A 23,132-nucleotide genomic window follows, 5' to 3' on the forward strand; every position below is an offset into this window, starting at 1 on the left:
ATGTCTACACTGACAGTTGAACTATAAAACTTTGTTGTCGAGAGGTGTTAATCACACACGCGCCAAAAGACAAAGGTATTTCTGCAGCAAGCACCAAAGTGAACAAACAGCATGTTGTCAGCCAAAGAGCCCAACTTTTAGGACACATAGTCGTGTTACTAAAAGCTGCATAATGCATAAAAACTGTATGTTACCTTTGGGAATTCTCTCTGGCCCTAAGAAGAGAACCTCTCCCATAGCCTTTTTCAAAGGGGTTTTGGAGTGATGTATTTGAGGGAGTTTTACTCATTGATTTTGAGATCTCTTTTATAAGGATCTTTTGTCTTCCTGAGGGAAGGACATGAATCTACAGAGCACCAGCTTTCTGTGCACTAACTTGCCATTTGTATACATCAGTGAATGCCCTGCAGTATACCTTGACATACTTCATTTTTCATTTAGTAGTGCATTGAGCCACATTTTGTGAGTTTCAATGCACAGGAGCAGTGCTCATGTGGCAAATCAGTGCACAGCAAGCCATTGCACTGTGGATTCACACTCTGGTTTGCTGCATAAAACTTTATTTAGTGTGAAAAGCAACTTTGCAAAAATGGTTTGTAGCTCTGCACTTTTGAACCTCAGTCATTGCATATGAGACTTATTCAATTGCCTGTTAAAACTGTCAGATCTGTTCACTCAGCCAGGGGTTCTAAAAGTCAAGCTGGGCTCTTAGGCTCACACTTAATCACCAGAGCAAGCCATCCTGTAGCACCTTAAAGGCTAACAATTTTATTTATTACTCACCAGTTGCTCTCTGCAAGCCAAATGTTGCTTTAAATTTTATTGGTGTAATTGCATGTTTGAATATTCTATATGGGTTCTTTACATCACATTCCACTTCCAGAAGAAGAGCTCTGTGTAAGCTCAGAAGCTTGTCTTTTTCACCCACAGAAGTTGGTCAAATGAAAGAGATCTGCCTTTCAGTAGTGCATGAAGCAACATTGTCAGGTGTTTCTTCCCTCATCCTCCCCTGGTGGGAGGAGCATGTGTAGTGGAGTGTCATGGCTTGATAAGGCTTTTGGAAAAGGCCAGGTCAAAGAAATGCACCTTGCATTTGGAGCCAAAGGTTTTGAGGTGTGTGCCAGTTCTTGGGGAGTTCATTCCATATTCTTGGAGAGGCCCAGGAAGGTTCCATGTCTTTTTCATAGGTGAGTTTTACTGTAGAGTTTCATTGTTAATGCTTGAACTTAAGGTGGTGTTTTAGATATCCTGAGCATGGAGCCTCCTGACCAGCCTCCTCCCCTGCCTAGGCACTGAACCCTCTGTACACTTCTGCGGCACAGCACGGAGCCAGGACAGACCAAGGACCTGCCCTAGATCTGCTGCACTGGAGACTGGGAGCCACCCAGATTAAGCCTGTGCCCTGCTCCCATGAACCTCTGATCCTTCACCCCACCTTAGAGCTCTCACCCTCCTGTATCCCAATCCTCTGCCACAGCCAGTGGCCCTCTGCCACATCCTGAACCCCTCATCCTCAGCCCCACCTCACCCCATCCTTCACCCTAATCCCATGCCTCAACCTACAGCCCCCTTCTGCGCTATGAATCCCTTCATCCCACAGGCCCCTACCCTAGCTCAGTGAAAGTGAGGGAGGGTTGGGGAGAACAAACAATCAAGGGAGGGGGAATGTAGTAAGCAGGATGGGAAAGGGGTGTGGCCTGCCATTGCGACTTAACCATTGTCACTAGGGTACGTCTGTGCTTACAAGAATATCGGTGCACAGTGACTGATCTTCTAGAGTTTGATTTTGCCATGTGCATGAAGACGTGGCAGAATCGCTCTCTCTGGGCTTGGCCATCAGCCCTGATACTCCACGCTGTTGCATAAGGGACAATAGGCGCAAGCCCGAAGAGCCCCAGTTTACACAAGGGCAGAGAGCTAATTCTGACACCTTGATTCTAGCTAAGCTAATGGCATAGTTAGAATTGCGTATCTGGAATCGACTTTGTTTCTTAGTGTAGACTAGGCCTAATAGTCTTATTTACAACAGCTTCATTAATAAGGTAAGATGCAGAGCTTTACTATTTAGGTAGTGGTTGGTAGCCTTAGCTGGTCTTTTGTTAATCACAGGCAGCATGGCTTTGAGCAAGCTGCCGCCTGCATGGGAGAGAAGGGGTGGGGCTGAGCTGCCTTATGGGCCAATGAAAATTGGCCAGACACGTGTGCTGAGGGTTGCTGAACCCTGGTTTAACAGTTCTACTCAAAATGATGCACAAGTCAGAAAAGAATCTAGCTCAGCTTCCTAATTCTGTTTTGGGTCTGTAGGGCTGACAGAAGGGAAGAGTAGCTAAACTTAGCTATTGCCTTGTAGGGACAAGGGGCAGCTCTCCTAGGGAAGGAGATTTATATTTTAATGGCTCTGCAGAACAGACTAAAGTTTTAAGTTCAGTTTGTCAGACACAGCATTTTTAACAGTCTGTCCATATTTTGTTTCTGTTGAACGCTCCCAAAATAGTTCTGAAGGCCTCTAAAACCACTTCAGAAAAGCGCATTTCAGAGTTGTGGAATTCTGTGAAGTTTAACTACAAGACTTCTTCCTCTGGTCTGAGGGGAGGAGGGGACAAGTAGGCTTCTGTTGTGTAAATTTACTCATGGAAATCCTTGCATACCATCTCAAAGCATGGGCTGGATGATGAAAATTCTGCCCTTGGTTAAATGGCCCCAAAGACTGTGGCTGTTGATGTTACCTGAAGTGTCAGATATTCCCAACTTTTCTATAGTCTATGCATTTTTCCAGACTACTGCCATGGAAGCAGGAAAATGCAGAAGGAGTAACTTCTCACTTCTCTATCCAGTGCCATGCTGCATTTTTTTTTTCTGTAGGATGCCCTTTGTTACCATTTGGTAAGACTTCTCTGTTTCCCTGCTGAACTGTGCCACCAGTGAAAACCATGAAATGCATCTGAGGCCAGGTCAACTGGGAGAAAAAATCAATTTTAATAAGTGTCGCATTACGCACTTACACAGCACACACAGGAAGACACTGCGGTGGGCAGGGCTGTCCTGCACTCCTTTCGGGGCTCCGACCCCGCCTCCTAGATATTTGCTTGTATTCACCCAAATTGGAATGCCCAAGAGCAATCACTTGAAGAAGAAACGACAGTTACCTGTTCTGTAACTGGTGGTGTTCGAGATGTGTTGCTCATGTTCATTCCAAACCCTCCCGCCTTCCCCTCCGTCGGACTAGCCGGCAAGAAGGAACTGAGCGGGGGCGAGTCGGGAGGTGCATATATGGATGGCCATATGGGTACCACTGCAGGGGTCGCCGTACCGATCCTAGGGCTACCGGCTAGGGCAGAAAGCTTCCAGCAACACCCAAATTGGAATGGACATGAGCAAAACATCTCTAACACCAGTTACAGAGCAAGTAACTGTCTTATGTGCCCTTAGGGAACAGTGCTTTACTAGCCGAGGCCACTATGGAGCTGTGGCTATTAAAGATAAATAATTATATTTCAGTAGCATTTAAAAGCTCCTGCAAAGACATGGGCCTCATTGTTCTAGCCACTGCACAAACACACAGGCTACATGTCCGCATTAGAAATATCTCTCGACAGAAGTGTCTGGCAGGCGGGATTTCCTGACACAGCTTCTGTTGACAGATCGCGTCTACACACACAAGCCGATTCGATCCCTTGGTTAGACTCAGAGTCCGAGGGTGGCTCTTGCTGGGGCTTGTAATAGGATGTGGTTTCTGGGCACAGCTAGAAAAAATAATCCAGGGTACGTTTAATTAAAATTTGGGCCACTTACAGCCCCAGGCTGGGATTTCCTTTTCACTAACGCAGATCCAACCAGCCACAACAGCACCTCTGCCAGCCCCATTGGCCAGGCAGAAGCCACAAATGCAAACCCACAGACTTCTCTGCTGCTGTACCAGCCCAGACCAGCAACCCCCAACTTAAGGTGAGAGGCTCTGGAGCCTATTTCACCCAACACCACACAGATTCTTCCAGACCCCAAAGGGCCCAGCCGCAGACCCCTGTCAATATATACTTGGATCTTAACCCAAACAATGTGCTCACGAGTTCTTTAGATCCAATATCTAAAGAGTTATTCATTTAAAAAAAGAACAGGGTTAGACAGAAGAATTGTTAAAGCAATACTTTACATGCATCAATCATAAATACTGATGCAGGCTAGCGATGTTATTTGCTGATTCTTGAAAGTCTCTGAAAATTCATTTCAGGTTACATAGATTGTTATCAAAGCATTGTAGATCTGGCCTGCTGGGGTCTACATGCTGACACATGCACCCTTGGACAAAGGATCCAAGATGGACACTGTTAAGTCCACAGCGTTGCTGTCGCTTGTGTTGCCTCTTGTGTGCTCTCAGCTGGGACAAAGTCCCCTCTTCTTCCCATAGTGCCTTGCGGGTACGCCCCCACCTGACTCAGGTGGGCAGTTGTGTTAAACTGCCATTGGATGAAATCCCAGAAGACAGTCTCAAATTTCTGACCACTGGGTTGCATCTCATTGACACATGCCAAGCATTTGGAGTATGGATTTGGTGGCATGTGGCCCTGGCGGAGCTCCTTCACTTTGACCTCCACCTGCTCCAGCGTGCAGGAGGGTGGCTGTGTTCTGCCAGGATGCGGCAAGGCAGGCGTACCCTGGGACATTCAGGTGCTTGGCCGTGGGGTTGAGGAGTATGTCCTCTTCACCCCAGAATGCTAGGAGGTCCAGAACTCTAGCCTGGACCAGGAGGGGGCCTGCTTCTTTGACCCCCCGGTGTGGTTCTGGCACCCCTCGGACATGTCCCAAAAAGGGCCGGCGGGGGGGGTGGTGTTGGGCAGCCTCTGCCATTGTTCTGTGTCCTGGGGAGTGGCTGCAAGGGCATGGAGCTAGCAGGGTGGTGGGTCTGCTGCTCACATGCTCTCAGCTTCCTGCCACGGGTTTTCCAGGGCTCCCTGTGCCTTTAAAAGTGACCAGAGGCAGAGAGCAAGGAGCTCTGGTTGTGGTGGAGAGGGCACTTCCTGGGTCCAGTTGGCTGGCCCCAAGGAGGATCCCTCTGTTGACAAAAAGGCTCCTTGGGGCATCTATACAGCTTTTTTGTCAACAGTGTCCATTCTTCTTCATCCCAAAGAGGCGGAACGCTGTTGGCGGAACTGCCAAGTTATGTCAACAGACTGTTGACAAAACACATTGTGTTCGTGTGGGTAGACGCTCTGTGCGTTTTGTTGGCAAAAGCCTGGTTTTCTCGGCAAAACCCTCCCGTGTAGATGTAGCTGTGGTAAGAGAGAGGCTTTGCCCTGAATATCTTACAGTCTAAATAGTTGATAGACGATATTATGGAATGGAAACGGAGGCTCTAATATATTTAGTTATTTGCCAAAGTTCACACCAAGTCTTGAGGCATTCCCAGGATTTAAGCTCAGAGTACAAATTCCGGGCCTTTAATTATAAGGTTTTCTTATAAGAGACATTCTTCCTGAATGTATTCCCGTAAGTTTGAATTTGCATTGCTGAGTATTAGATTTTGTGGTGCTCCCTGTTTTTTGTTGTTTTTGTTTGTTTGTTTTCTTCTCTGAAGGCTCACTTTTAAATGGAAGCTGTCAAATCCATGACTTAGGTCTCCAGCTGTGGGACCTTCCTGATGGCAGCTTGAAATATACTTCTGTTTAGACAGACTTCTCTGACCTGTCTTTATAGTACCTTGTTTTTCTAAAGACACTTGTAGCGCTTTCCATAATGTACGTGGAACTTCTCATTACCTCTAGGTGTTATGAATTCTGCTAACCCAGAAAATGAGTCTAAGATGGAAATGCAAACTTGGAGTCCGAGCTCTAGATTTTCCCTCTCTTTTTATGCATGGGTCATAATATATGCAGTAGGTGGTGTTCTTTAGCGTATGCACTGTACTAAACATAAATCAAAGGACCTAATAAATTGGAAAATGTTGTTTTGCTCTACAGAGAGAGGTTTAAATGGAGTCTGTAGCAGCAAGAGTCCTTCCATTAACTAGCTCATTGCTTTTGAACTTGTTCTGGTCGGAAAAATCTACTGTGTTTGAGAAGCCTGGGGATACTGTAAAAGATGTGTATGATTCTATTGTTACGCTGCAGAGAATCCTTTGAATGGGCTTTAAAATTTATGGATGTGTACAGTATGGGGGTATGCAGTACAAAAACTAATGGAGATAAAAGAAAACAAACCCCCCCACCAAAGGCAGCTGAATTGTTTGAGGCTTGCAATACCACATTCAGCATGGAGGAGGGAAACAAGAAAAGTAATTTTCTATGAGACCTTCATTTAAACAAACAAGAAAAAGCTGCCTGTTGTCTTCCCTGAAGTACTTTAAATCCTTACTGTCTTCCAGTGTTAACCAGTTCAGTTTCAGATGTCTCAGAACTGATTCCAAGTAGTAGTAAAAGTGCAATTGAGGTTTAAAAAATATTTTCATTTGGAGCCTGTAGCAAGTAGCCCGAGGGCCCCTCTGCTTGTCAGTCATTGTAATGAAATGCTCCAGTTGCTACTCCAGTGCCGCTTTTGCCTTAACTCCTGCTCGCTCTCCTACACGTTCGGCATGCTGCAGCAAGTACAACTCCACCCTTCCTGAAGACTAAAAGGCACGGGGGGGGGGGGGTAAGGTGTGTGTGGGCGGGGAGAGGGTTGGGATAATACGCATGAACTGCAGTTAGTGCTAGCAAAGGAGTTTCTGCAAGGTGCTGCTTTCCAGACTCTCTCTCTCTCTCCTGTGGGGGGGAGGGGTTCCCAAAGGGGCGGAATCTTTGCATTTAGCTGAGGGCCGATTTGTTGAAATCACAGAATTCCCCCCTCGTAATCCCACCCACTCCCCCTCCTTTTTTATTTATTTATTTATTTATTTTTGAGACGTTGACTTGCTGCTTCTCAAAGAGCACGTCCGCTGTAATCTGGCCTCCAGCGAGTGACACTGACACCATGAGCTCAGAAGTTGATGAATCTAAGGAAGGTAGGATTTTAACTTTTTCAGAGGGCCTTCATTTAAAATATAGTGGCGCTGGGGTCGTCTTCTGGGCTGCTTTTTGCAGTCACGATAGAAAATGAATAAGTTTTTTGCTCGTTTTAGCATTAAACCGTTCATGGGGGGGCATACTTAGGCCGAATCATTTAAAAACGTGGGTTTTTTAGATGTTACTGGAATCAAAACAACCACAGTCTTGATTCCAAGACAGCTGCTTAATTGTTCAGTGAGGACCCAAGAGTACACAAAGTACTGGTAAATGGGGTGGGGGGAAATAAAGGCTATTTAAAAGGCTTTTGAAATTGGAAATGTTATCCTAATAAAAAGGAAGTTGTGTAGGGGAGAAGTGAAGATCATTATTTTGGGAATGAGCTTGCTGCTGACTTCCTTTTCAGTACAAGCGTATACTTTTTGGTGGCTAGGTGTGTGAAACTGAAAAGGGAGTGTGCCTTGAGCAAAAGCAAGAAAACTTAATTTACTCCATGTAGCATGAAAGCATGGAAGAGCTGGAAACTTTTCAACCAAAATACAATTATTCATCAGTGTTGATATTTAGGAGGGGTTTGTTTTGTGTAAGTTGCGGAGGAGGCTGGTGGAGAGGGGGAGTAATTTCCTGAAACTCTGTGTATACAAAAGAGCACTTGTATAGAAGCGAGGGGGGAAAAGAAACGTCAAGACTGGGGTAAAGAAATGGATTTCTCTGAAAAGAATTTGATGTCATGATTTTCTTAAGTAGTCTCTATGGAGATTCCAAACTGAAAGAGAAAACAGTATAGTTCTAACAAACCAGGTTAGCAATAAGGAAACCCAAAAGTTTCCCATTTGGTAGTGAAACAGAGAGAGCACTTCAAAATGTTTCAGAAAGCCACCCCACCCCACTTTTCCCTACCCCACTATGGCAGCCACGTGAATACTAAAAGAATGTTAGGCCTAGACTTACTTTTGTACATGATGTAAAAGACAAGTTTATGTAGCTGGTCTTCAAAAAATTAGGTCAGGAGCAAACAGAAGTTAATGGTACAGATAACAGTCAATGTATGTGACTAAGCATGACCTTTGGCATTCTTGTAGTACTCAGAAATTCCACATACTTTTTCTCCAAATGAACAAGAACACTAAAAACTAAAATTTTTTTTTCCAAATAAAATATTTGAGCAATTACTGGGGCACTGAGATACTTTTCCAGAAGCCAGTATTGTGAAACTAGAGAACATGGCAATATGCGCATTCCACCTCAGTTATACCAAAGCAGAGAGCAAGTAGCATGCATGCCACGGCATGAAACATGCTCTGGTTTACACAAGAGTTTTGTAATGTGCACTTTATTTCAAAAATAAACCAATTTTGAAGGCAAAGCTCTTATTCTATCTGATTGAATTCTTAGAGCTCTCTTGGGGAGATGACTTGGTTTTTATATCAGTTGTGAATGTGAAGGCCATGGTACCCCAGAATAAATATGTCAAGAGAAGTTTTAAAAAGGGGTTGGTTTCTGAGGAGAATGCTTTAGTTGATAGTGGATTTTTCTTTGACTGAGTAACTGTTCAGTTGAAAACAGAAGCCGTGACAAACTGTAGAAAGAGTAGGAGTGAATATCAGTAGGCAGAGATGGATAATTTTTTTAAAAGAAATTACTGAAAACTGCATACTGTTTGTATATTGCAAATAGAGTTGTATGGAAATGATTTGTGCTGCATGAGATTTTTGCATGTAATGCCTTGTGTCTTGAGATGAGAATATGCTAGCACTGATTTAGTCGTCATGATCTACAAGTAAGGGTAAGGAGGAAAATTACTAGAAAAAAGCTAGATTCAGTCAACAAAACTGAAAGAATCTATGCCTATGTTAGACCATCATACATGATGCAACTTAATCTTGCCTGGTAGCTCCTTGGCCCCAGGTGCAACATTAAGGATGTGTCTGTGCTGTAGTCAGTGAAAGGTGTGCCTGGCATGTGTAGACTTACCCAAGATAGCATTGATCTTGGTAATTTAAATAACAGTGAAGCTGCAGCAGCTCAGGCTGCACAACCCAACTCCAGAACCTGGATACCTACTGGAGGGGCTAGAGGGGCCATTGCCTTCATTGCTATTCAAGCTAGCTCGATCAGTAGTTCTCAACCTTTCCAGATTTTGGTACCTCCTTTTAAGAGTGTCTTGTGTACCCCAAATTTACCTCATTTAAATTCTACTTGCTTATGAAACCAGATATATAAAATACAGAAGTATTATAATACACTATTATGGAAAAATTTCTTTCTCATTTTACCATTTTCCAATCAATACATCAATTGGAATATATCTGTTGTGCTTAAATTTCAATCTATAATATATAGAGCACGAAAAACAGGTCCTTTGTGTGAATTTTTTTATGGAGCCTGTTTTAAAACTACTCAATATTCTGTATGAGTTGATGCACTCCCAGGAAGACCTTTGTATATCTGCATGGGTACCCCAGTACCCTGGGTTGAGAACCACTGAGCTCGATCAAAGCTTGCTTGGGTAGGTCCACATGTGCTGCAGTGCACACTTACCCGAACACTGAAAACATAATCAAGACCCCAAAGCTGAATAATCATAGAATCTTAGGGCTGGTGGGGACCTTGAAGTGTCTTCCCAGCACTCAAGGTAGGACCAAGTGTTGTGTACGCCATATCATATCAGTGTTTGTCTAACTTGCTCTTCAAAATCTTCAGTGGTGGAAATTCTACAACTTCCAGGGAGTTAGTTCCAGTGCTTAACTAGCCTGTCAGGAAATTTTTCCTAATGTCTAACCTAAACTTTCTTTGTTGCTTTTTAAGCCGATGGCGTCTTAACCTGTCCTCTGAAGCTAAAAAGAACATTTGACTTTTTGTAACAATCTAGTATGTACTTGAGAACTGTCATTATGACCCCTTCAGTTTCAGTGTCTTCTCCACAGCAAACCAGTTTCTTTGTCAATCTTCTCTCATCGATCATGTTTTCTAGAAATTTAATTTTGTTGTTCTTCTCTGGACTTTCTTCACACTGTACACATCCTTCCAGAAATGTGGTGTCCTGAACAGGACACAGTAATCCTAACTGAGACCTAAACGTGAAGTAGAGTAGAAGAATTGTTCCTTGCCTCTTGCTTTCAATGCTCCTGCTAATACAGCCCAGAATATTTGCAACTCTGTTACAATATTGGCTTTTATTTAGCTTATGATTCACTATGACCCCCCAGATCCTTTTCTGCAGTACTCCTTCCTAGACATTTTGTATGTGTGCAACTGATGGTTCCTTCTTACATAGAGTACTTCATATTCATGCTTATTCATCTTGTTTACTTCAGAACATGTCTCAGATTTGTCCAGATCATTTTGAATTTTAATCCTTATCCTCCACAGCACTTTCACCTCCTTTCATTATCTAAATCATTGTTGATATTGAACAGAAGAGGACCCAGAACTGATCCCCACAGGTTTTCACTTGGTACATCCTTCCAGCTCTGCTGCACTCTGGGTACGATTTCCCAACCAGCTATGGACCCACATCAGAGTAGTTCAATGTAGGATATATTTCCCTAGTTTATGAGAACTTGACACAAAAGCCTTACTAAAGTCATATAAATGATCTCATTTACTGCTTCCCTCACATCCACAAGACTTGTTACCCTGTCAAAGAAAGTTGTTTGATAGTGACATGATTTATTCTTGGCAAAACCATGCTGACTGTTTATCACATTATTTTTTGATGTTGAAAATTAATAGTTTTAATTGATTGCTTAATAATGTATTTATGGCACACTTCAAGCTTTCAGACTCTGTTGGATAAGTGATCAAATATCTCCCTGTTCCAGTAGTAATGAGCACGTTCTGTATATACTTTACAAATTTAAAACTGAAATAAGATCCAGGGTTGTTTTACAATAAGGTAAATGAACCAATGGAACGATTTACAATAAAAGGTGGTTGGCTGTTTGTCATTTGAAGTCCTTTAAGTCTAAAAGCAGATGGTATGCTAATATCACAAAGTATTAGGCTTCATTCAGGAATTACTGGGTGAAATTCTATGACCTGTTTTTTGCAGGCTATCAAACTAGATAATCATAATGTTCCCTTCTGGTCTTTAAAGGTATGACTCTCTGTGGACACATAGCAAGGCTAATGTGGTAGCAAACTTATGGGGTGTGTCTACATGGGCACAAATCTTCAAAATGGCCATGCTAATAGCCATTTTGAAGCTTACTAATGAGGCGCTTAGCTGAACAGAATAAGGGGATTTTGAAAGGTGCAAGGTCCTTTCAAAAAGCCCCGCCCCCCCCCCCCCGTGTAGCCGCGCCGAGTTGCGCACATTCAAGAGTGGCGCTTTCGAAGCGCTGCGGCCAGAAGCATACTAATGCTAATGAGGCACTGAATATTCAATTCAGTGCCTCATTAGTAATCTTCGAAATGGCTATTAGCATGGCCATTTCGAAGATTTGTGCCCGTGTAGACACACCCATAGTGTGAAAAAGACTAAAAGTATTGGGAGGGGGGAACCTCTTTTACTGTCTCTTCCGTATTTCTATTTGTATTCTGCAAAAGGAAGCACAAGAAGCAGGTTGGTTTCAATGTGCATTGGTCTGCAATGTTCAGCTGGCTTGATAGTTGAATTGCAGTTCTCACTCTGCAGGGGTAGGTGCAAGAGAACCTGAAATGATGTACAGGGAGGTATTGAAATTAATCTGGGGCCTACCATGCCTGAGCCCTGATATTTCATGGTGGAAATTCAGTCTGGGGTTTATATGGTAGATTTAGTGGGTGAATACAAGAAAAATTATTTGTATAAACCTGCTATTCACTGTAGCAGTGACACTTAAACCTCCACTTCAGTTTGAAATTGTGAACTATTGGACAATTTCCCCAAACGTTGATTTTGAGCAGCAAAAATTAATCTAACAAATACTTTATTGCCTTTCAGCCTCAATTTGATCTAATTTGTGTCAGTGTCATTCAGGAATGAGAGAGAAACTCCATCCTTATCTGTGTGTTGTACTAATTCTAGAGTAAATTAAGGATTTGCCTTATACAGTACTTCTTGTGTGGCTTTGCAGCTTCTGTCTTTGATCACTGTTTACTATGTGGGTCAGAGGAGAACATTAAAGGGAAACAGTGAATTGTAGCTTTCTGTTCAGTTATGCCAAACCATGTTGTGTTAATAATGTTGCTAAGTAAGAATTCAGCAGATTCCTTTGTATTGATCTTTAAACCATGGTGCTATTACTTTGTGGTCTATATTAACGTTGTTTCATACATTTTTTCCATTAGAGTATTGAAAATTTTAGAAACAGAATCTGATACTTTAAAAAAAATCTCTATATTGGTACCTTTGTACAGGTCAAAACATATAGCATGGTAAATTTAAGGGGGAAAAATCCTGTCATGTTGTACTACTTCTGGCGTAGTCTTAATGTTTGACTTCAGGCACACACAGCAACAAGAAGAGCTTAAGTGCTATAAAAATTGCATTGATTTAGGCTCTGACTTCATTACTTGCAGTTACCTGAGGCTAAATGCTTTTAATGCAGTCAAATTAAAAAGCCATTAGTACAGTAAAGGTCTCATTAAACTTTACTTTTAAAGTTGTGACTGTATAAATGGTATTTTACACATTTCTTGGGCTAAAAATTAATGTGCAAAACTTCAGAGTGCTATAGCTGAGACATTAATTCTACAGTTATGTTGCATATTTAGCAAATACATAATCTTGTTTCTAATAGAACTTTCAGTTCCAAACATGACATGAGATGAAACTGTGCAGCCCCTAAAATACAGTGGAATGATGTTTGCTTTGAACAATTTTGAAATGCACCATATTCATTTTTGAATGCACAAGTAGAACCATTCAGAGCCAGAGTCTCTGCTGTATGTTTGTTTGTTATAGTCAGTTATGAGTACCGTAGTTGATTGGAGTGAAATCTATGCATTACTGAAAAAAACAGAGAGCGCTTTGAGTAGACATGCTAGCATTACTAAAATCTATGCGAGATTATGGAGAAATGAACTCCCATGTTCTGTTCCTTAGGACTCAAGACACGCAAAACTGCTGTCCCAGACAGAGGTTATGAGGCCACATGGTATTCCCTGTTTTGAGAGGCGTGTTCCCCAATGATTATGGGTTATACTTTGATATTTTACAGCTACAGGTTGAACTTCTCTAATCCAGCACCCTCGAGACCTGACCGGTGCTGGACAAGAGAATTTGTCAAACCACAGGAGGTCAATATTGTCTAGCAGAATTATCTACACTTCCACTGCTTTCTGGGCTCTTGGAAGGCGCTAAGTAGATTAGGTTTAAATATCAGCACAGAACACTTGAGAGCCAGGACTGCTGGCTGGAAACAAACTTTGAGATCATGAGGTACTTGGCCACACTCATGGTAAGTGGTCATTCTTCTAAATAAAATCATGTCAGATTTCGGATGTTGCTGGAGGGAAGAGTTCCAGATTAGAGAGGTTCAGCCTGTACCTTTTTCCCAGGCAGGCAGATGAGTTCTTGTGAACTGTCTGGGAGTCCCTTACCTTCAGTTGGAACGTTCCCTGTTTGATCAATATTGTCAACTCTAACAGCATCTTTAAGGAGCTGCTGTTGGGCTCTGAGAGTTTGTTCAGTCCCAAGCATCCACTGGGGACGATGATGTTGCTTCCTCTCATACAGACTTTTAAAGTGAGGGATACAGATTCCAAGAGAAGTGTCCTTAGTATTTGAGCTATTAGGGATAGAATTGAATGAGGGACAATAATTCTGTTTTCCAGCAACTTTTAAGGTTTGAAAATTTTACATTTGAATGAAAACAAAACCCTTCCAACGTTGCAGACTAAAGTGGAATTATAACAAAGTACACATTTTTAATGACATCTGAGCACGTCAGTGCAATTGTGGCTGTTGATGTAGCTAGCACAGTGATTAGGACATAGGCATGGGGAGCCATGAGACCCAGGTTCAAGTCTGTGTTCTTGCTGATTCAGAACAAAGTTTCTTTTTTTCTGTGCAGAGTCCTCTGAATCATGCACAGATTCATTCGTCTCCCCAGGTCCCGTGTCTGTTTGCCAGCCACAAAGATTGTTTCTTTTCTCTTTAATTTCAACTTTGCATTAGTATAATTCCATGGATCTGAATAAATTTACATTGTTGTAAATATGCATTAACACGGGGTGACTCCGACTCAATGACTATAACTTGCACCAACTGGTTTTCTTCGGAATAAAAGTGAAGAATCTTTTATTCCCAGTTTGCATACTCCAAACAACAAAATTAGTATTGAACGTGTATTTGAAAATTCGAAGCTGTGGAGGTACAAAGCGTCTTTCAGTCTTGTGCACCCTTTCTTCCTATACCATTCCATAGTCTGTAATTAATTGTGATTCTGAAATAATGTTTGGAGATTGAAGAACAGGAGTGTCAAGCCAATTTTGTCCATCCTCCTTCCACACCATTGTGTTTATACTTTCTACCTTTAGGTTGTATTATTTTTCACATTTTTATGCATACATATTATTTTATATCAAAATGTTTATTAAACAACAAAATAACATTTGTATAATTACAAGTAGCTTTTTAACTCTGGATGCTGAGGATGTTCTTGCAAACACCTAACTTTGTATTTAGGGTGGATTGATTTAAATCAAGGGGAAAAAAATAATGGATTTACACCAAGTTACCAAAAAAGCTAAGACTGACTGTGCTTAAAGTGCACTTAAATTTGGCGTAAGCCCCCATTGAATTCCCTGGCATGTGTGTTTTTTGAGAAAACAAGTGTAGAATGGGGTTCCGTTACAAAAGCTGAGTTATGCAGAAGTAAAATAGGGGTCAGCTTATTACAGTCTGTGACCATAGTGCCCCAAAAAAAAGTGCACATATTCTATAATATAAGGGGCATGTATTATGTAATATAACATAAGAAAATGACAGCGGCAACTGGCAACTTCAGATTCCTCTTACTGCAGCTTTCTGTCCTGTATATTTGAGTGAGAGATTCTAAACCTAATTAACTGATTAAACAAGCCATTAAGATTAGACAAGCTAAAGCTTTTTTCTAGCAACATCCAATGTGGCAGCAAACAGCTTGGGAATTTACTCATAAAATCATGCTTACATTAAAACAGTGTAGAGAGAGTCTTGAAGAACGATGCCTTGCAAAGTTGAGCCACGTTTTTTTTCAGACATATCCACGTCATTTTCTCCCTGTTTTCCTTATGGGCTGCATCTAGATTCAGTCCGGTTTCTGGCAGTATGACGAAAATGAGGGCTTACAAAATTGCAAATGACTGTTCATTTGCATGTTTGCATGGCTCATTTGCATACTCACAGCAGAAAACACGCAGTATAGACATGGTCCTGCCAGCAAAAACGCCCTCAGACACCAGCCCCTTATCCCTGAAAAATATCAGGGATAAGGAGCTGGTGACCTGGAAGGAGGAAGAGCAGGCGGGGGGTTGCTGGCAGAGCTACATCTGCACTGCTTGTTTTCTGCTGCAAATATGCAAAGGAGCCATGGGAATATGCAAATGAATAGCCATTTGCAATTTCATGAGCCCTCATTTGCATCATACTGCCGGCAGCCGGACAGAATCTAGACACGGCCTTTCAACAACGTTTTGCATTGCTTACACTTGACATGTTTTACTTTTTTACCCAAGTTATGAATTTCTTCAAATTATTCTGTTAGGACCTCTCTTATGCTAAGAAGTTATGATAATTTTTCAGGCAAAAATGTGGGGCAATACAGAAGCGGTGTTAATGGTTGACTGCATAACTGGGAAGCAACATTCTGTACAGATTAATCTTGCCAGTTCCCATTAACTAAGCCAGACGGGGGACTGCTCCAGCCCTGCAGGTGGGGGATTCTTCAGCATGGTTGGAGCAGCCCACCTCTTTGGTGGCTGGGAGATGGGGCAGCAGAGCGTTGGGGTGGCTGCTTCAGCCCAGCCAGTTGGAGAGGCCCTCCCAGTTACCAGCTGGTTAACTGATTAACCATGATTTTACATCCTTAGACTATAGAAAGCTCTGGTTGTGTGAACTTAATATTTTCCCCTTTTCTTTCCAGGCCACTCTGCTGTTCCTTTTTATACTGCCTCTGTCCTTTCCTATCTGTTGTCTCTGTCTTTAAGACAGTGTTTTAACTAACTCCTCTGCCATGCTTGGCCAACATCCCCTGCCATTAAAGCACAGAACAAAAGCAGTCCTATCCCCCTTTTGCTTTACTTTGAACATGTTACCTTTTAGTCTTCTGAGAAACAGCAATGGCAAGCCTAGAACTTCCAACAAGGAAGAGCTGGTAGTTAGACTGGACAGATTAGAGCCTTTAATTCACTTTTATGAAACTAAAGTGTAAGTGTTATGTATTTGTGATGAGATGTAATTTTGACTTATTTTTAAATGAGAAATTTAGTATGTAATTTTTTTTAAAACTCCAATTTAAATTTCAAATTCAGAGATCATTGATTTTTTTTATCCACTCTGTTTATGCTCATAAATGTGCAATTTTATATCTCTGCCCACTTCTGCAGTCACGTGTGTTTTGGTGGGCACCAGTGGGGTAGGGAAGTGCATGTATTTTTTTGTTAATCTACTGTGCCAAATTGTGCCCTGGCTTATACAGCACTTAAGTCTGTGGGAAACACACAACGAACGGTAGAACAGAAGATGACATTTTCTGCTCATGTTTCACAATCTGTTCTTCAGGGTTTGACTTCAGTCCACTCAGCAAAAGGACTTATAATTGAGTTTGAAACCTTTGGGTTCAGAGCTCCCCCCAAAAGAGTTAAATAACTGAACTCAGTCATTAATTATCAGCAGGAGCCAATCCCTTAACTCAGGGGAGAGCAACCTTTTTACGAGGCCCCAGTTTTCATCCCTGCAATTAGCAGGACCTCCCCAGTCTTTCCAATATCCAAACCAAAAGAAGTTGTGATTATGTTCCCATTGAAAAGAAAAGAAAAGAACCCTTCTGGCATGTGTAAGAAAATAAGTACATAGAATGTAAATATTTTATTCATCGGAATGTAAAAGTGAACACACATACATAATGACAGTAACACATTTTGACATTTTTAATTATGTGGATGAGCCTGAGACCCAGCAGCCAATCACTCTGTGTCCCCTGACAAAATTTCACACACCCTTAAAGGGACCTACCCCCCACTTTGCACACCCCTGCTTTGATTCACCACACTGTACCCAGGTTGCACCATATGTGATTATTTGGGTGTAAATCCATACATAGCAGTCTGAGTTATGGATCAGACTGCAGTACTTGGAATTTATATCATGTTTTCCATTTATTGCAGTACATTAGATTAGTGATTTAGTTGTTCTTTGTTTTTTTACTACTATTTTGGCTTATTTACAGGATTGCTCTTTACTCCACGTACTTTTTTCAAACCATCAAAGATGGTGTCTGCTTTCAGCTTGGACGAGTGGAATTTAGGTGATTAGGGCTCAACAAGCAATTTGAGTGATATAGCATAATCCAATCTAAAATGCATAGCAGAAATGGATCTTCAAAAGAAATTTAAGTGGCTAGAGTAAGGGCATTGCAGATAAATTCAAGGAGGTTGTATTCTTTAATACTGCTAATCTCCAAGTAAGAGTACATGAAAGAAATGACCTCATAAGACTCATCACTTGTGAGAGACCTGGCTGGAACTGAGTACACAGAACATAAGATAGGGGAGCTAACAATCACATAAGGTTATGATACAAATACCTGTGTCATTTTATTAATCAAGTTGTTGTAATTTCTTTTTCACTGTTACTGCTACAAAAAGTCTAGAATCTTAAATCAATGTAATAAATAATGTTTTAAAGACATTCCAAATTAATTTCAATCTAATATTTACAATTCACATATACATTTTTTTAAAAAGGTGATTTATTTTGACGATTGGTTTATCATGGATTATTAAAGTCCATAAATGTCCATCCATTACATGTAAGTTCATAGCTTTCATTGTAATATAAGAAAATCTGTTTTTCTGTGTAGCTCTTTAAGTGGCTTTTCTTTTTCCAAGCCGCATTGTTCATTTCAGAGATCCGGATAGCTGTGTTAGTCTATAGCTTCACAGATAACAAGCAGTCTTGCCCACAAAAGCTTATGACCTAATATATTTGTTATGACTGTTTTCCATTCTTAAATAGAAGAAAAGTTTTCACATCAATTTAAATGACAATGGTGACAGAACTGTGTTTTAATCAAATTCTTTAATGTAGAAATCTTAGATTTGTTTCTCTTTTCCCTTTGCAAATTGTTTGACTTTTTAAACAGAGGGGATTTGATAATTTTCTGTGGTGGAAACATCTTTACACTGTTTGAATCAACTGTGTGATAACTGATGCAAATGTGACTGCTAGCATTTGATACCGCTAGTTTCATTAGAATAAGCATATGCTGTTAATTACTAACAGCTTTTAGAGTCAAAATCACTTAGACTTATTCTGATCTTGTGCATTTGATTAGTTTCTCTTCTAGAGCCTCTTTCAGTTAGGATGGCTTTTTGCCAGGTTGGTTTGGGAAGGAGGTATTTTGTACAGCATGATTAGTCTACAGAGATGTTTCTGGTAGCACTGGGCTTAAAAAGTGTTGAGCCCTTTGAACAGTAAAGGCACTTTTAAAATTGTCTTGAATATAGATTTAAACTAACATTTTGTTACAGTCAATATTATGAGCAGCCACAAGACATAAATTATTGCATTTGTGGCTTCTACTTGATCAGTCTGCTGTGACTTCATTTACCACTTAAAGAAATGTTATAGAGGAAGAGGATAGTAATACCGCAGGAGAAAGTGAGGCAAGCTATTAATACCTAGGCACTGCAAAAATGTCATTTCACTAATTTGAATTTTAGATTTGTTTTTTTCATGAGTAGACGACTTACCCTTCTCCTGTATTCAAGTGTTTTCTTCCAAGTTATCTTTTCCTATCTTAACCCCCATGATGCAAGCTGCCGCCACCATTCTGTACTAAAGAAGAATGTAACGGAGCCCCTCCATAGTTCATCAGTACTGCTATACATTTAGCCATCTGTGTTACTGTGGAGTAGTGCAAATAAAGTAGTTACAATAATGATTTTGTAATAATACTGCTTTTTGACTACAGTGTAACATAAAAGATAATGAGGAGTCCTGTAGCACCTTAAATACTAACAGAATTATTTGAGCATAAGCTTTCATGGGCAAAAACCCTCTTTTTGCCTCTGAAAGTGAGGTATTGTTCACATATATCTGTTAGTCTTCAAGGTGCCACAGGACTCCATGTTTTGCAGCTAAAACAGCTATCCCTATGATACATAAAACATTCAAATGCAATATCAGATTCTGCAGAAGCATATTTCCAGATCTTGAAATGGGTCTGCCCCACAGAAGCTCATCATCTAATAAATTATTGTTAGTCTTTCAAGTGCTACGGGACTGCTCTTTTTTTTTTTTTGTGAAGATACAGACTAACACAGATATACCTCTTTGTGACTATTCACAGAAGCATCGCTATCTGAAAATATTCAGAGCTTTTTTTTCCTTTCACCTAAGTTTTACACTTTTGTTAGATCTCCTTTATGTTGTGTATCAGAGAGGTAGCCATGTTAGTCTGTACCTTCAAAAACAACAAGAAGTCCTGTGGCACCTTATAGACTTATAGATATTTTGTGGGCAAAGACCTGCTGTAAGCTTATGCTCCAAAATGTCTGTTAGTTTATAAGGTGCCACAGAACTTCTTACTCTTTTTATGTTGTGTAAATTAGTACCAGCAAAATCAACCTCCAAAGAAGCAAAATACAATATAAAAACCAGGAAATTAGTCGTTTGATCATCTTAACAGGCATGATAAATGAGAAAATTCAGTTTTTCATTTAAACTACTCAAAACCAAATACTTGGAACAGTACTGTTTAAAAATACAATATTTTTAAAAGTTTTTGGTCAGATAAACGGCTGGGGTGTGACCATCGGCTTTGATTCAGCTAAGACCTAAGACAAGCCTAAGGAAAAGCGAGCAGCAGCAATGCAGAGGGTCATTGAGAGTTGGACTGTGCAGTAAGGTTAACAGTATCTTGTCAGGTATGTTTTGTATTAAATAGAGGGGAGTGAGGGAAATGGGGAGAGGAAATGCTTTCATCACTGATTAGACAATTGGTAGTTTGGACTAATGTCTTGGCGGTTGCGATGCAGAGGACAAGGCAGAACACGCAGCAATCAATGCCTGGTGACTGCACCTTGAATGCTTTGCGAAATAGGTAAGGGGTTTTTTGGAAGGAGAAGGACAATGAGAGAAGTGTACAGTAATAGCAAAAGAAGCTCTTTTAGTGAGTGTCAGGGAGGAAGTCACAGAACTAGGAATGAACTGAGGGAAAATAAAATGAGATATTTCCAAAGTTATTTTAAGATCAGTTGTTCTGGTTAATTTAACAGCTGCTTTCTAGTCTCATGATCTTATTATTTGTTACTCCTCTTTCCTGTTGCTTTCACATCCAGTCATTTGTCCGATTCTGCTGCAACTATCTCTACATCATTTCTAAATACATACATTCTGATTTCCATGTTACAAGTCTGTTCTTGTAATAGATTACTGCAGCCCCTTCACTGCTGTGCCTCATTCCATCTTTGTCCAGTCATGTCATGCTCTCTCCAGTCAGTGCAAATTGCAGTTGTCAGTTGATTGGTATTATTGCCACATGGACCTTTATATCTCATAGCCTTTGGCCTTTTCCTTGCCTCCAGCTTATTTGCCATAGTAGGTACAAATTTCTCCTTTTGCATTGCTTGTCTCCATCCCTGTTCAAGACTCCTGAACTCACTCACTCTTTATCCACTGTCTGATCTTCTGGTGTCCATCACCTTTGACTCTTGTTCTCATACCTAGTTCTGTTATCTGCATGGAATTCCATACACCATAGCTACCCTTCCTCGTAGTATATACCAAGGCCTGCCCTTCTAAAATAGTCTTTTAAATAACTTGGTTAGAGCAAGCATTCAAGCTGTAATGGCCAAATTCCACTTGAATATGTCCTATCTTGTCCTATTCTGTTTGCTTGTTTCTGGTCCCCTTTGGGTGAGGGACTCTTTATGCTGACATCTGTTGCACAGTTTGGTAAGCACTCAAGAGGCTACCTAAATTACTACAATATCTGGATTGCATTCTGTGCTGTGGGAATGTCTGAAACTTTATCTTACAAAACATCTTCTTAGTGTCAGTGTAGACTGTGGCATACATGTGTGCAGATACACGTGCAGAGAAGCACCTGTCTGTTGCCTTCTTAGGCAATCCAACAGCTGAAATATATTGGATCTATATTTAATGTCACCGCATCTGTTGCTGCATTCCAAGAAAGGAGACAAATGGTAGCTAAGGAGTAAAATACCAGACTAAGTTTGTCACTCTAGTTCTATGTGACTGGGTCAATTTTCTTTGTTTTTTGAGTACACGGTATGCTTTCGAATGTAGCTCTATAATAGCTGCAACCCAATGTGTATAAAAAAGTGTTAAATCTGAACCATGTTTTTGTTCTTTGTCAAGGCAGTGTAAATAAAACCCCAATGAGAAGTGCCAACCTTCAGAAGTGCTTTGTGAATCTCCTAACTAGCTATAATATATATCATGTGACACAGGGGGTGGCTGTGGAGAGCACAGGCATGTAAAACCAAAATAACTTATGGGTGCAGATTGCTCTCATGGAGCACTAAACCCTACTTACATATTCTTGTTCAGAATAGTACATTCATCACCACCACCCTTGTCTACTTCTCCGCACCACACACACTCTTCTTGGGGCTTTTTGTTTGCTTGGCAACTGAACTTTCCATCTCTTTTGTCAGAGAGATCATGTGTTCAGCTAGCCTAGCCAAACCAAGACATTTTCTGTTGCTGACTTTTGGACCTTTAAATACACTGAAATGAAATAAAATGGAGACTAAGCACCGTATGTTGCATATGAGCGTGTGAACACTTCCCTTCTAGCATCTTACGAAAAGGAGGCTATAGGTATTTTATCCATGGTATGGTTCTGTAGACTTTGTTCCTTTTTTACCCCTGCCTGCCAACTTGGTTCTGCACAAAATTTGCCAAACTTATTTTGTTTCCCCCCCCTGCAGCTTATTCAGCTTGACTGTGTGACCTTATCCAACAGATGCCCCATAGATTAGCTAGTAGCCTTTAAGAGTGTGAGAACCCACCTCCAAGCTCTGCAAGCTCTGTGCATGCAACACCTGGTTTGCAATCTGTCCTACGCTTCAGAACCTGAGATTAGTTTCTTGTTCCAGGTCTTGAAATGTAAATATAAAGAATGATGATAAATTGCTTGACTAATCAACATTTTCATACCACTAGATGGGGAAAAGGTGTCATGAGAATGTTTGGCTTGCTTAAGATACGTGATAAACTCCCAGGTCGGGAGTCAGAAACATACTTTTCATGTATTTAAAAAACTTAGTTTAAACATTTTTCTAACTAAAGCCAACATTCACATAGAAATCTTCATATTTTCTTAGGGAAAAAGTGCTAAACAAAACATCTGTTCTTAATATAGGTGCGAGTGGCTTGATGGATAGGAGAGAAATGAGTGCAACTGAACATTTTTCTATAGAGATGGGTATGATCTACAACCTTTTATATTTAGGGAGTTGGGGCTGAAATGCTGGTTTGGACAGCTGTAAATTACACTTGACTTACTAAGCTCCCTATAACTCGAAATGCATTAAACCATTGGGAAGAGAGGAGCTGTTAATGCAAATGTCCTCCATCAGGACTGATATTGGGGAGAAGGGGAGCTATAGTTAACAGCTGAAGTGTGAGGCTTTTAATTTAGTATACCACTGGTATTACACCTTTTCAAGCCAACATGGTCCATTTTTTGTGGATTGTGTAAAAATATCTCTATCTGAAGTTGTGGAAGATTTGCATAGCAGCAGATCTCTTCCCAGTAGATTTTTCCATCTCTGATGGTCTCCAAAGGGTATGTAGTAGCTCCTCGATGAGTCTGATGCATTGAGAGTAAGAACTGTGCTCTCTTTGGGGCAGAAATGAAGACTGCAGGTGTGTGACTCTTATCTGAAGCTTATAATGTCTATGGAGTGTATTTGAAGTGATGGAAACAGCTATACTCATCCCTTGTTTAATGAGTACTTTACTTATGAGTACTTGCTAAAACGAGGAACATATAT

At 40.8% G+C, this 23,132-nt stretch overlaps 1 protein-coding gene across 4 annotated transcripts in view; it reads left to right on the forward strand.

The window, feature by feature from the left end:
* The window catches only part of TNFAIP8 (TNF alpha induced protein 8), an 80,031-nt gene that overhangs the window by 47,856 nt on the left and 9,043 nt on the right, over window positions 1-23,132 (forward strand). For 2 of the 4 annotated variants that reach the window (XM_074994123.1, XM_074994122.1), the window contains exon 2: window positions 6,874-6,973. The exons of the other annotated variants lie outside the window; for them this stretch is intronic. In XM_074994123.1, the coding sequence (XP_074850224.1) occupies window positions 6,943-6,973 (31 nt within the window). In that variant the 5' untranslated portion in view covers window positions 6,874-6,942. The remainder of the gene's footprint in view (window positions 1-6,873; window positions 6,974-23,132) is intronic. 4 annotated transcript variants of the gene reach the window in all.

The sequence above is a fragment of the Carettochelys insculpta genome, chromosome 5, assembly GCF_033958435.1.
Source record: "Carettochelys insculpta isolate YL-2023 chromosome 5, ASM3395843v1, whole genome shotgun sequence".
Taxonomy (NCBI): domain Eukaryota; kingdom Metazoa; phylum Chordata; order Testudines; family Carettochelyidae; genus Carettochelys; species Carettochelys insculpta.